Raw genomic sequence first — 13,274 nt, 5'->3', positions numbered from 1 at the left:
AGGAACCTCAAAATGATATCCAACATTGGAAAATCTAAAATTTATTCATTACACAAAAAACGAGCCACCTAATGGTCTTATAATGGTCTTATGGATGATGTCGAGAAGATTAATCATAATATTTTCAGAAAATAAAAAATGTAATGTTCTAATGTAAATCAAAACCTTATTTATAAACTTGTGTCTTTTTACCTTTTGATTAATCACTCCACAGTCCTAATTGGTAAGTTTTATAAGAAATGGCATCATAATACTTTGATTATATATTTTTAAGTATGAAAATTGAATAGAGCAACGAACTAGACCTTTTTTCATATACTAGCTACTTTTATTTGACTCTGGTTCTTTATCACGATATATAAAACTCATTTTGACTGACGAAGTGGTATAACCACCGTCGATAACAAGATTATGACCCGTTATAAATCCAGATTCATCGGTAGCTAAAAACAACACAGCATGGGCAATATCTTCAACCATTCCACATCGTCCTTTTAATAAACTTGCAGTCTCACTTACAGACTGTTGCACTTCTTCAATTGTCGCATCTTTTTTGAAACCACGATATGCATCCACAAGCATCTCTGATAGCACTCCATGAGGTAAAACACAATTGACACGAATCCCATACAAACCTAACTCGCATGATGAGCTTCTTGTTAATCCTAGAATCGCCTCTTTTGTTAACGTGTAGGCATGTGATCCAAGGCCTCCCATTATTGCAGCGGTGCTTGACGAGTTTATAATAGAGCCACATGTACCTGCTTTGATCATTGCCCGTGCAGCATGCTTGATTCCATGTACAACACCATTCACATTTACTCCGACTATTTTTGAAACCCTTTTCATGTCGATAGTGGTGATACTTCCTCCGATATCTACAAAGAAAATAAGGGTACGTTTAGTTGCAGAAAAATTGGCTGTTTTCCGGAAAAAATTTCCAAGAAAAATGAGAATTTTGAAAAACGCGTTTAGTTTGTCTATTTCTCTAAATTTTTCACAGAAAATGAAAATTTTCCGTTTTCTAAAATTACAAAGAAGTTTGAAATTTTTGGAAAACTGATAATCATTATTTTTCATATTTTCTAATTCCAAAATTTTTGTAAAATATAAACACCCACTCCCACCCCATCCACCTCTACATACCCTCACTTTAACACCCCCAACCCACCACACCTATACCTACCCACACCCACCCACTCCTAAACACACCCACCCACCCACTCCTAAACACACCCACCCACCCACCCACACACTCACTCACTCACAAACACACACCTACCCCAACCCCCCCCCCCCCCACACACACACACACAGATACACATACACATAACCACAAACACACAGCCACACCCACCCCCACCCCACCCCCCACAAACACATAGCCACACCCACCCCTACCACTACACACACACATACACACACACACACACACTCCCACACCCACCCCATACACACACAAACACCCACCCACCCACCCACACAAACACCCCCCAACACACACCCACCCCACCCCTATAACACGTACACACACACCCAACACCACTACCACAATCACTGACCTACCATCACCATCAGTATCACCACCACCACTACCCCATCGTCAACATCACCAATGTCGCCACAATCACCATCGCCACCACCAATACCCCTGTCATCACCACCACCGCCGCCGCCACCACCACCACCACCGTCGCCATCATTGACACCACCATTGCCCCCCGCCACTGCCCCCACCCCCACACTACCACCGCTATCGTTTTCTAAAAATGAAAATCGATAGAAATATACACATTTAAACGCGTTTTTTAATTTTCTAAAACTGAAAATGAAAAATGTATAATTTTTAACTAAACGCGTTGTTTTTAATTTTCCAATGAAAACTGAAAACGAAAAACAAAAAGGGGAAAGGGAAAACGGAAAATAAAAATTGTTTTTCCGTAACTAAACACAACCTAAATTTCCAAGATTGTCTTTAGATATAGATAAATTGAATAAACTATGTTTTTTGTGAAGACAAAATAAGAAATGTTAACACACACACACACACACACACACACAGAGAGAGAGAGAGAGAGAGAGAGAGAGAGAGAGAGAGAGAGAGAGAGAGAGAGAGAGAGAGAGAGAGAGAGAGAGAGAGAGAGAGAGAGAGAGAGAGAGAGAGAGAGAGAGAGATTACAAAGACTCAAAGTTAGTCGAGAACTTGAGAACTCCAAATCCATCCAACATTTTACGAATTTGAATATTCATCAAATATGTATTTATACAAATTTATAGTATTTTTTTTCTGGTTTTGAAGATTTTAGAAAAAAAATACAAAATATGCATATATGTACATTTTCGAACATATAAATAATTCTTCTTTTTTTTTTGGTGATTCTCGACTTGGGATTCGCCAAAACGGAATCTATAGGTGCCTATAGAGGTGTTTTGAGATTTTGTTTTTAAACATGTTCTCAAGTTCTCCATAATTTTAGGTTGATAATATATATATATATATATATATATATATATATATATATATATATATATATAGAGAGAGAGAGAGAGAGAGAGAGATAGGTAAGCTCAATTGAGAAAATAAAAAAAGTTGAGAACGTGAGAATCATTTTCAGCCAAATTTATAGTATTTTTTTTCTGGTTTTGAAGATTTTTGAAAAAAATACAAAATATGCATATATGCACATTTTCGAACATATAAATAATTCTTTTTTTTTTTTGTGATTCTCGACTTGGGATTCGCCAAAACGGAATCTATAGGTACCTATAGAGGTGTTTTGAGATTTTGTTTTTAAACATGTTCTCAAGTTCTCCATAATTTTAGGTTGATAATATATATATATATATATATATATATATATATATATATATATATATATATATATAGAGAGAGAGAGAGAGAGAGAGAGAGATAGGTAAGCTCAATTGAGAAAATAAAAAAAGTTGAGAACGTGAGAATCATTTTCAGCCAATCATTTATTTTTACTGCAAAACGCTACTGCGTACCGGGCTGACGGATGATGAGTATTGATATATGAATATAAATATATGTGTATTCATATACGAATACACCACCTCCCTCCGCCACCAACCACCACCGCCACCTAAGCCACCACCACCACAACAAACGACCACCAACTACTGCCACCTTCGTCACCACCTTCTGTCGCCATATTTATATATGAATAACCAATTCCGTTATACATATCCATATATGAATATACGAATTCATATATGAATACACATATTCATATATGAATATACATATCCATATACGTATTCATATATAAATATGACCTATTCCGACGACCCGGTACGTTAGAGCGCTTAAGCGGAAGATTAAAAATAAGTGGCCTAGATTCATTCGCTAATTCTAAACTTTTTTTCCTCAATTGAACCTTCCTACTCCTCCTCCTCTCTCTCTATCTCTCTCTCTCTCTCTCTCTCTATATATATATATATATATATATATATATATATATATATAGTTTGATCGACCCATGCACCAAATAGGAATGTACCCCCGATGCCAGCATTATTGTATAAAATATCGATTTTCCCTTTCCAAGTTATAGCAAATTGAATTGCAGCCTCTACATCAGATTCGACTGAGACGTCACAATGAACATAACGACCATTGATTGAATTAGCAAGATTTATTCCTAATTCATCCAAAATATCTGCAATAACTACATGTGCACCATTCTCCGCCATTAACTTGGCTGTAGCACCACCGATTCCTCTCGCTCCACCCGTAACCACCACAACTTTATTGATTAACCTTGTCACATGAACACAAACATCAAGTTCAATCGAAATGAGAATAATTTTAAATATGAAAATGTCAATTGTATAACAAACTAACAAAACAAATCAAGAGTTTGTAGCATACATATGAACTGGTTATTATTTTCGACAACTACTTTTCATCAAAATTCTCAAGGATAAAAGTGTTTTAAAAGAAATAATTTAAAATATATAAGGATGTAACAAAGGGTTTATATCCTACTGGTATCAAGATTTGATGGAAAAAAATTTCCACAAAGAAAGTTTGAGGGTTCAAGTCTGGTTGGAGATAAAAGATATGTCATTTAGGAGTAGGGTAGTGCATTGATGTATTAGCCCTTCTAAAATATTTTTACGAACGTGTTTTGGTATGAAATGAAAAAGAATCAAATAAGAATGTAAGTTGTCATTATAGATTCTAATCAAGGTTGGGTGGCACATAATAGCATTTTTTATTTATACAAAACAATCGATGTTTTATAGGGTTGTCTAGTACAAAACTATAAAAAATAAATTGATGTACTATAAAAGATAAATTGTTTTGTATGGACAAAAATATTGTCTATAGCTCCCATATTTTTTAACTCTGTTGTATATACTACTCACTTATAAGAAAAATGTCTTAAATATTTGTCTAGATGACTAATTAATCGATAATCAAAATTTTGGCACTCTAAGATTCCTACAAATAACGCTAATAAGTTATATTAAGATGGATCAAACATTAATCGAGCTTGGTGACATTAATTGGGTAGGCAGTCAAAACTATTATACTTATTAAAGAAAAAGTCAAAATAAGCCAACAATTATGATAATGTCAAAATTAAAGGATGAAAATATGTGTATGTTAAACTAAATGCCCTAATTTCAGCTTCACATCTCTTTGTTTCTCATCATGTCGACACCTACATTCACGTCGCCACCCATCTTCATGCTAATGTTAGTTGCTATGTAAATAAGCATAAAATGAATCAGACTTTGATATTTAGTGATAACTTTCTTTTTAATATGTAGGGTTCCTGATTAATCTTAAATTAATATCATCCTATATCAAATAAACCCTTAAGCCTAGATGACTGACCATCTATCGTATAATGATTTTTAACAACTTTATTCTAAATTACATAAATCATTTCTATGATATGGGGTAAATTACGAGTTCCTTCCCTACTTTTTTTTTTTTCATTTTAATTGTCCCTATGGTTTGAATTTGTTTTGGCTTTGACACCCAATCAAGTTGAAAAGACTCTTTTTGTTTAATAATAAATTTTAATCTTTTTAATAGTCGTTTAAACTATTTATATAAAATAAACTAGTAAATAAATTCACCCCAACCCTAGAACCCACTCCCACATGTCCCCATTTCGTTCTCCGTTTTATGTCTACAGAAGCACCGCCCATCCTTTGTTAAAGATAAAGTAACTGCCTCTCTAGCTTGAAATGGAACCCTCCATGGCTCCATGTATGGTTTATTACTCTACCTCCATTTGAAGCTCACCTCTTATCTCGTGTGGAAAGTTGATTTGTAGATTTGTAGAAGAATGAGGCTTTATTATGTGGATTGGGAGAAGGTTTTAGGATCTAAATAAAGAGGTATGCTTGGTCTTGGGAGCTTAAGAGATCTTAACATCAATTTTTCCACCAAATGGCATTGGAGGTTCCGAACAATCAAAGACAATGTATGTTGTCATGGGGTGAGACATATACAAAACTTGGATGGAAAACCCAAACACCATTATGTAAAAAAACAATCATAGTCGCCTAGACTAATATTTCAAAGGATGTGGTGATCTTAAATGGCTTGGTTTGCTTCCACATTCCATATTGGTTCAATTGATTGGAAAAGAGGATGATACATTGTTTTGGAAGGACTTATGGCCTGGTGACACAAAATTACAAAACGGTTCTCCTCTCTCTATGGCATTAAGAAAATAATTATGTGTTATTAAGGATCTAGTCTCCTCTTTACCTTTTAATTAGGACTCCTTCCTCTTTGTTGAATTGTAGGAACTAACCCAGTTCACCACTAGCATTCCACCTTACACTAAATGATCAAATTAATGAATGTGTCTTCAGTCTTAATGTTGATGGGAAATTTCCCGTAAAATCCCTACGTTTTGTTAGTGACTTGATCATGATTGTAAGTGATTATCATATTTGGTGGTTAATGTTGATCCCTCTGAAAAGTTAGTTGCTTCATTTGAATGGCTATTTTTGGGTGAATTCACACTACCCTACTACCCTAGACCTATAAATCTATGGACTTCCCACCACTACAACTGCGTGTATCCGTATGTATTTGTATATGGTACGATATGGAAGCTGAAATAATTTATCATATTTTTCTCTAGGCCTTTTTCCCGTGAAGCTTTATTATGGATTCTTAGTTTGTGGGACATACCTCAAAGATCCTTCTTCTCGGTCCGTGAAATGATGGGTTATGTTCCTTGCTGGGGTAACTTTCCGAAGAAGAAAAAGATGTTGGTGGCGATTATTTACCGGCTAATTTGGAGCAAATAAATGGCAAGAAACAAAATGGTTTTCAACCATTCTCATGTGCCTTCTGCTACGATTGATGGCGCTACTATTGCATTGGTGTTTGACTAGTTCAAATATAAGGAGAATAGGAGTGGCACCACTTGGCATACTTAGAGTTGTTTTCCTTTTTTATGTTCGTAAATTGTTTTTCTCATGTACCTTGTCCCCTTCTAGCTTCTTGCTAGTTGTGGTTTTGTTTTATCATATATTTCTTCATTTCCAAAAAAAAATATGTTGCTTAGATCTCATGGTGATTAAACTATGTTATTTGTGTGTTTGCTTTTGCTACTTAGTAACAGAAAGTAAGGAGACAATGATTGAATCTTGATTTTTAAGAAATTTTAGTTTCTAGATATGTTTTTAATTTTAATGTTTGATTTTAATTTTAGCTTTGTTTTTGTGTCTTGGTTAAATTTTCATGATTACTTGATCTGGTCGGAGAAACGAAAGAAGTGGTAGCAGAAAGGGTGACAATCTAGTTGGAGAAAAGGAGGATGAAGATAAGAAAGATATTAGATTGTATCACAATAAAAAAAACATATAATGGTTATATATTTGTGATCATATCTTAAATTTATAATAATAATAGAACAAATAAATAATGATAAATAAAAAATTTATAAAAAAAAAATAACTTGTAAGATTAATATAGCTTATGTATATTAGATACCAAAACCAATGTTTTAAAAACCGGTTTTTTAGTTGAACCGGTATGGTGACCAGTTTCCGGTTCAACCGGTTTAACCGGTTCGACCGCTGGTTGAACCGGTTTCTATATTTTTCATGTTTTTTCTATTTTCCTACACATACATACATATAGAAATTATGAATTTGATGTTTACAAATTCAAATATTAAAAATACACATAAAAATAAGTTGTAGATGAATCCAAATTCATAATTTACATATGTATGTATGTGTAGGAAAATAGAAAAAAACATGAAAAATATAGAAACCGGTTCATTCGGCGGTCGAACCGGTTAAACCGGTTGAACCGGGAACCGGTCACCATACCGGTTCAACGAAAAAATCAGTTTTTAAACCATTGGTTGAACCGCTCCCTCTTTCAGTTCCCAGTTCACCTGGTTCGACCGGCCGATTCAAACCGGTTTTTAAAACATTGACCAAAACCGAAACAATTTCAAACCATCGGGATTTAATGAAATAATAATAATAAAAAAAAATACAGTTAAAACTTGAAAATTTTCCCCAACCATAGGAACAATATATGTAATTTACTATGATTATAAGTGATGAGCTATTATTTACATAAACCAAAATAATAAAAATGATAAAGCTGGTAAATATCCAAAACATATTAATTCTTAAAATCTTAGATACAGCGTAGTCAAAGTGTTTTTTGTATGGAATTGAATTGTCGAGACATCATGGGTTGAAATCATTTGGTATATATATATATATATATATATATATATATATATATATATATATATATATATATATATATATATATATATATATATATATATATATATATATATATATTAGTAGAAAAAAATTGGTCTCACGATCTTATAAAATTATGTCCGTCTGAACTCTTAGCTATATATATATGGTTAAACTCATTCGAGACTATTATATTTTATGAGATATGGGGAGTCATACATATCCAATTATTTTGGAGAAAAAAAAATATTTTTAAAATGCAAAATAATTAAAAAATTTTGAATTTTTTAAAATATTATTTTGATTATATATTCATTCCAAAAAATACCGTTTTTTTAAATTTCTTTTAAATATTCTAATAAAATATTATAATATAAAAATTACAACAAAATTGTTAGAATATTCATATACTCTTATATAATATTAGACTACAAATATTCAAACAATTATAATAGAATATTAAAATAGTTTATAAATTCTAACAATTTTAGTAGAATACTAGAATATTTTAACATATCTATCAACTCTAATAGAATACTAGAATATATTCTGACATTTTAAAAATTACATTTGAATATTTATAGTGTAATATTTTATTAGAATATTTAATGTATATTTAAAAAAAATTAATTTTTTTTATCATTTTGTTTTTTTAAAAATTTTTGTTTTGGTAAATAAAATGACGAAAATAATAATAAAAAAAGAACTTTTAGATTTTTCCTTTTATTTTGTACTTAATATATATATATATATATATATATATATATATATATATATATATATATATATATATATATATATATATATATATATATATATATATATATATATATTGTTCCAAATTTGAATATGCAAAAACACCATATTAATCAACAAAATGTTATTTAATCAGAATAAGATTTGCCTACTTTACATTTGTATGAAACAAACAACTTTTTTTTATTCTAATGAATCAATACTTTCATATATGTTTTTGGATTTTATCATGCGTACCAAAAACCATCTATGATGATACCTATAAAACTACGGAATAAAGTGACTGATAATTTAACAATAGTCAATATTCCTTTAGATATTTGGATTTCGGAGTGCGTGTGTATGGATGTAGAAATAGTCATTATTAAATATAAATCAATGTGTAGTACTTTTCCTTGTTTAAATTTGTAATAATCACTTAATTAATTTTCAAAAATAAATAAATCTAATAGATAAGACATTCATAAACGGTATTTAAGTTTTTTTATTTACCATAGAAATTAATAAAATGATCAACTATTAACCATTTAACTAAAAAGAAATTTAGCAAATAATTTTTTAGATAGCTACAGAGAATTATAGATGGTATGATAAAAGACTAAAAGTAATCAAGATATATATAATAACCGAACAAAAATGGATCCAACCTTTTACTTGCAAGGGGGTGGGCATCACCATCTTTAAGATCATGTTGCTCCATGCTGTTGAAGCGATGGTGGATTATAGGTCTATAGTATTAGATTTATAGACATGTAGAGAGAGATCGATTGTTCCCTTTGCATGAGTGTATGCTTTTTTCTACTTGCATGCATTTTCCGTTCTCATCAACCACTTTTCACCAATCATGTGACCAATCTTTTAATGTTTACCCCAATATACATGCATTTACCGTTTTTTAGAAACTGAAATTAATAAAAATGTCCCCTTCAAATTGTTCGTCAGCTTGTGTTCCTAGTCTCTCGCAGGCTTTTGGTGGTGTAAAAAACTGGTTCTTCAAAGAAAAAAATTCAACAAATTCAAGATGATTATGTATTTGAAAAATAATCAGTTATATGTTTTTTTTTTTGTTAAATTGTTTTGTTATATACTCAAACTTGTATGTCGTTCCATAACAAGAACCATTGCACCTATAACATGATTTCGTACAATAATGTTTCCTCATTAAAGACAAGAGATTGGTTGAAGCAATGAATAAGAAAGTTGAGACCTTGGAAGAGAAAAACGTTCGGAATTAGTTACAATAATAATAGTAATAGCAGTATCTTAATCCTATAGGAATGTACCCTAAGATGTATGTAACATCTTTTAATCAGGATTAGATGTTCTAGAATTCTATTGCTTGTTTTAAATATTCTTTAAAGTATATTGATTCAAGATAGATTTTTTTTTTAAAAGTTAGAAACCTTGAAATTAATTGTAAAAATGGGCTGTAATTGACATCTTAAACAAAGATGAGAGGCCAAAATGCTATTCTAAACCGAAAATATGAGGGACTAGTGTGCTTTAAAACCAAAACCCAATGGCCAAACAGAACTTAATGATGTTTGGGTTAATGATGAGGGACTAGTGTGCTTCAAAACGAAAACCCAATGGCCAAACTGGCCAGAACTTAATGATGTTTGGGTTATTTGGTTTGGTTTACATGAATTTCGGTTAATTTGATTAACAAAATAAGGATAATTTTATTTGGTTAATTTGGTTTGATTAACAAAATAAGGATGATTTTATTTGGTTTGGTTTTGTTTAAATTTTAATTATTTTGATTAAACAGAATAAACTCAATAAATATTTAAATATAATTTTTACATTTTATAAATTTATTACCAAAACTAGTTGTAAAACCCGTATATTATATGGGTTGATTAAAACAAAATGTTAAATAGAAACGATTAAATGAGAAGTTTATTTGAATTTGAAATTTGAAATAAATAAAAATTATGAGAAAAAAAACATGCAAAAAATAAATTAATTAAAATTATTGTTTAGTTATCAGATCCGTATACTAAACAGGTTAATTATTACAAAATGTTAAACACAAAGGTTTAAACTGTAAATTTATTTGAAATTGAAATTGAAATTTAAAATTTAAAATTTAAAATTAATATCATTATGGTAGGTTTAATTTATAGAAACTAATTAATTAATAATATATTAGAAATGGAAAATGAAATAAATGACAAGTGGAAAATAAATATATCTCTAAATTATGACAAAATGACATGTGGCAAATTGAATAAGAGAAAGACATGTGGCAAAGTCATTTTCATTTATTAGAGTAGATATTTTATTTAACTTATTACCTAGTAAAAAAACAGGATTAAAAAAAGATAGTAACCAGATGTTGACTTGTGAAGAAAGTAAGGCAAAATGTTGTACTCCTTATTGTGTGATCCCACATGATGGATAAATAAGGGATACAAAGATTCATTTATAAAAAGGGACGATTGAATAAAAAAATAGAGATATAGATAATTTGATGTTCGATACCTTGGTTGGCTTTTGGATTTGAGGTTTTGGCTGAAGTTGTCGAGCTTCGTTGAGCTGATTCGACTTATGCTTAAGTATATTTTATATTTTTTTAATCAATTTTTTGATGAGCTTAGAGAGTTTAAAGTTTTATTTTATTTTAGTTATTAGTTATTATATATACAATTAATTCGTACCCGGCTTGTCTAAAGTAGCAAAGTTTGGAGTCGGTGGTTTTCTGGTTTGACGTTTTTTGCTGGTATTGGCTTGCATGGAGCTGAGGCTTCAGTGAACATTGTCAACGGTTACTGACACCACCGGACATGTGTTCTCTTCTCTTTTATCCACCGTTTTCTCCTCCAATGAAATCCACTGCCTTCATCTCCAAATCGGAATACACGTCTTCTACCATCTTTTAAATACGTTGTAGCTTTTATTTCATATCCATCTGCTCCGTTTCCTATATCAAGCCTCCCATGTCTTTGAATTCTTTTTTTCTACTCACCGCCTTCACTGCGATTCCTCTTCTATTGTCTGCGACTCCTTGATTTTGTGTTTTTTGGTATTTTCATGCCCTAATTGTCACTCTATAGGTCGATTATGGAAGATGCAGTTCTTATTTTGAAGTTTTTGATTTTTTAGAAGGTATGATCAAATTGGTGATTTTTTTTACTTATCTAACCCTCGATTTATTGTTTGTCACATAAGCGGCCATATGAGAAGCACAATATAACCACCGACACCACCACGTCTTCTTCAACGACATCTGAAGGTATTTTTCTATGCTTATCGCCGATTTCATTTTCGGTATCTTGAATTGTACTATTATTCAAAAAAATTGTACCCTCAAATTGAATTGTACTTGTTGTCCGATTTAAACCCTAGACAATGTAGGTAAATAGATGAATGCTATTTTGGTTTCTTGTTATTATCACCGTATCTGATGTGCATAAATTGACCTCATCGGGGTTCTTTCTCGATTACCATGTATTGATGGGAAAAAAAGAGCAACACACTCATCGGTGTCGGTGATGCTGACCGCCGGAGGGTAGTCAATTTTATCCGGTTCTCTCCTTATGGTAAACATAATTCCTATTTCAGTGAAAATCTTTAACTTTCACCAAAGAGAAATGTATATATGGAACTCAACAAGTAGAATGCTACTAATCGATGCAATTTTGTATCAGTGCTAATGCTTCATTTGGGTCGACCACATGTTCATGGAGCTTGAGCAAGGTATATCTATCCATTTAACTAAACATATCTTTTTCGTATGATGTATATCATTTCCAAAAAGCGAGACAAACATGTTAATGGAATGTACAATTGTTATGAGATGTGTATATATCTTGAGATATTGATATTTTTGTTCATTTTATATTTTTATTTCTCTCGACACAGAGCTTATGTACTGTCTTTCATTCATTTTTGGATCCTGTTGCTAATAAGGCATGTCTTCTTTTATCTTCCAGTTTCAAGAAACAGATTGACAATACATCTTCTATTTTTTTATATATAGCATCAAGTATTTGATTATTCATACTTGTAGCTTAGGTTTGATGTTCCTTTTGAATGTATCGACAATTGAAATTAGAGAAAATTACAAAAATAGCCTAATCCATTAATTACTTTGTGGAAAATAGTCAAAAAAAATCAAATAAAAATATATTCATCAAAATCGCAGACGGATTAAGCCCATCTGCGATTTTAACATTCCATCTGCGAATGTACAAGTAGGGATGAGCAAAGAAACCGACCCGAACTGGAACCGGCCCAGGAACCGAACTTGGTGGAAAATTGGACCGAACCGGACCGTCGGTTCTACCGGTTCTTGCCGTGTCTTCAATGTTGGAACCGATCCTCGAGAAATAGCAACATACAGTTCCGATATTTGTCGGTTCTACCAGTTCTAGTTCCTTGTACCAAAAATCCACAAGAATATCGTCTTGGTCCCGACCCTACCGGTTCCATCAGGTTTCAGTTCCGGTGCCGATTCCGGCCGGTTCCCCGGTCCATATGCTCATCCCTACATACAAGTCGCTAAAGCACAAATATGTTTTAGTGACTTGTCTGTTCGCAGGTGGGTTTTTTAAGTTTTCTCATTTTTCCCGTATAAATACCTACAACATCAGACTAAAATCGCAGATGAACTAAGTTCATCCGTGATTTCCTCTATCCACCTACGATTTTGCGTTTTTTTTTTATTTTTTAAGTTTTTTGTATTTTGACTACGAAATTGATAGGGTTTGACTACGGAACAGCCTTATTATATATAAAGTCCTGCAAAAAATTATTACTTTAGTTGTTATTTCTTTAGAAAA

At 31.7% G+C, this 13,274-nt stretch overlaps 1 protein-coding gene and 1 long non-coding RNA gene across 5 annotated transcripts; one reads left to right on the top strand and one right to left on the bottom strand.

The window, feature by feature from the left end:
- Positions 1–318: 318 nt before the first annotated feature.
- LOC111882818 (short-chain dehydrogenase reductase ATA1) lies at positions 319–5,248 on the bottom strand. The gene is made up of 3 exons (XM_023879191.2): positions 5,130–5,248; positions 3,522–3,781; positions 319–878 (listed from the first exon to the last, which is right to left on the bottom strand). The coding sequence occupies exons 1-3, from the start codon at positions 5,246–5,248 to the stop codon at positions 319–321; spliced, it is 939 nt and encodes a 312-aa protein (XP_023734959.2).
- A 5,846-nt stretch (positions 5,249–11,094) lies between these two features.
- Positions 11,095–12,329, top strand: LOC111882817 (uncharacterized). Of its 4 annotated transcripts, none has more exons than XR_006191822.2 (4): positions 11,095–11,515; positions 11,662–11,725; positions 11,839–12,032; positions 12,141–12,329. It is a non-coding gene; the product is annotated as an uncharacterized LOC111882817 (long non-coding RNA). The 4 variants fall into 4 exon arrangements; XR_002847245.3 differs by having other exon boundaries at positions 11,098–11,515; positions 11,960–12,032; XR_002847246.3 differs by having other exon boundaries at positions 11,096–11,725.
- The last annotated feature ends 945 nt before the right edge of the window (positions 12,330–13,274 follow it).

The sequence above is a fragment of the Lactuca sativa genome, chromosome 5 (assembly GCF_002870075.4).
Source record: "Lactuca sativa cultivar Salinas chromosome 5, Lsat_Salinas_v11, whole genome shotgun sequence".
Classification (NCBI taxonomy): Eukaryota; Viridiplantae; Streptophyta; class Magnoliopsida; order Asterales; family Asteraceae; genus Lactuca; species Lactuca sativa.
The sequence above is the reverse complement of the archived record's forward strand: the minus strand, read 5'-3'. Positions and strand labels throughout refer to the sequence as shown.

Bases quoted from the DNA above. Each gene is read 5' to 3' on its own strand.
- LOC111882818 (XM_023879191.2), bottom strand. From the start codon at position 5,248: ATGGAGCCATGGAGGGTTCCATTTCAAGCTAGAGAGGCAGTTACTTTA. The intron at 3,782-5,129 runs GTTCTAGGGTTG...TCATGTGACAAG, and splicing joins ATGGGGACATGTGGGAGTGG to GTTAATCAATAAAGTTGTGG. The intron at 879-3,521 runs GTACATTCCTAT...TTTTCTTTGTAG, and splicing joins CAATAATGCTGGCATCGGGG to ATATCGGAGGAAGTATCACC.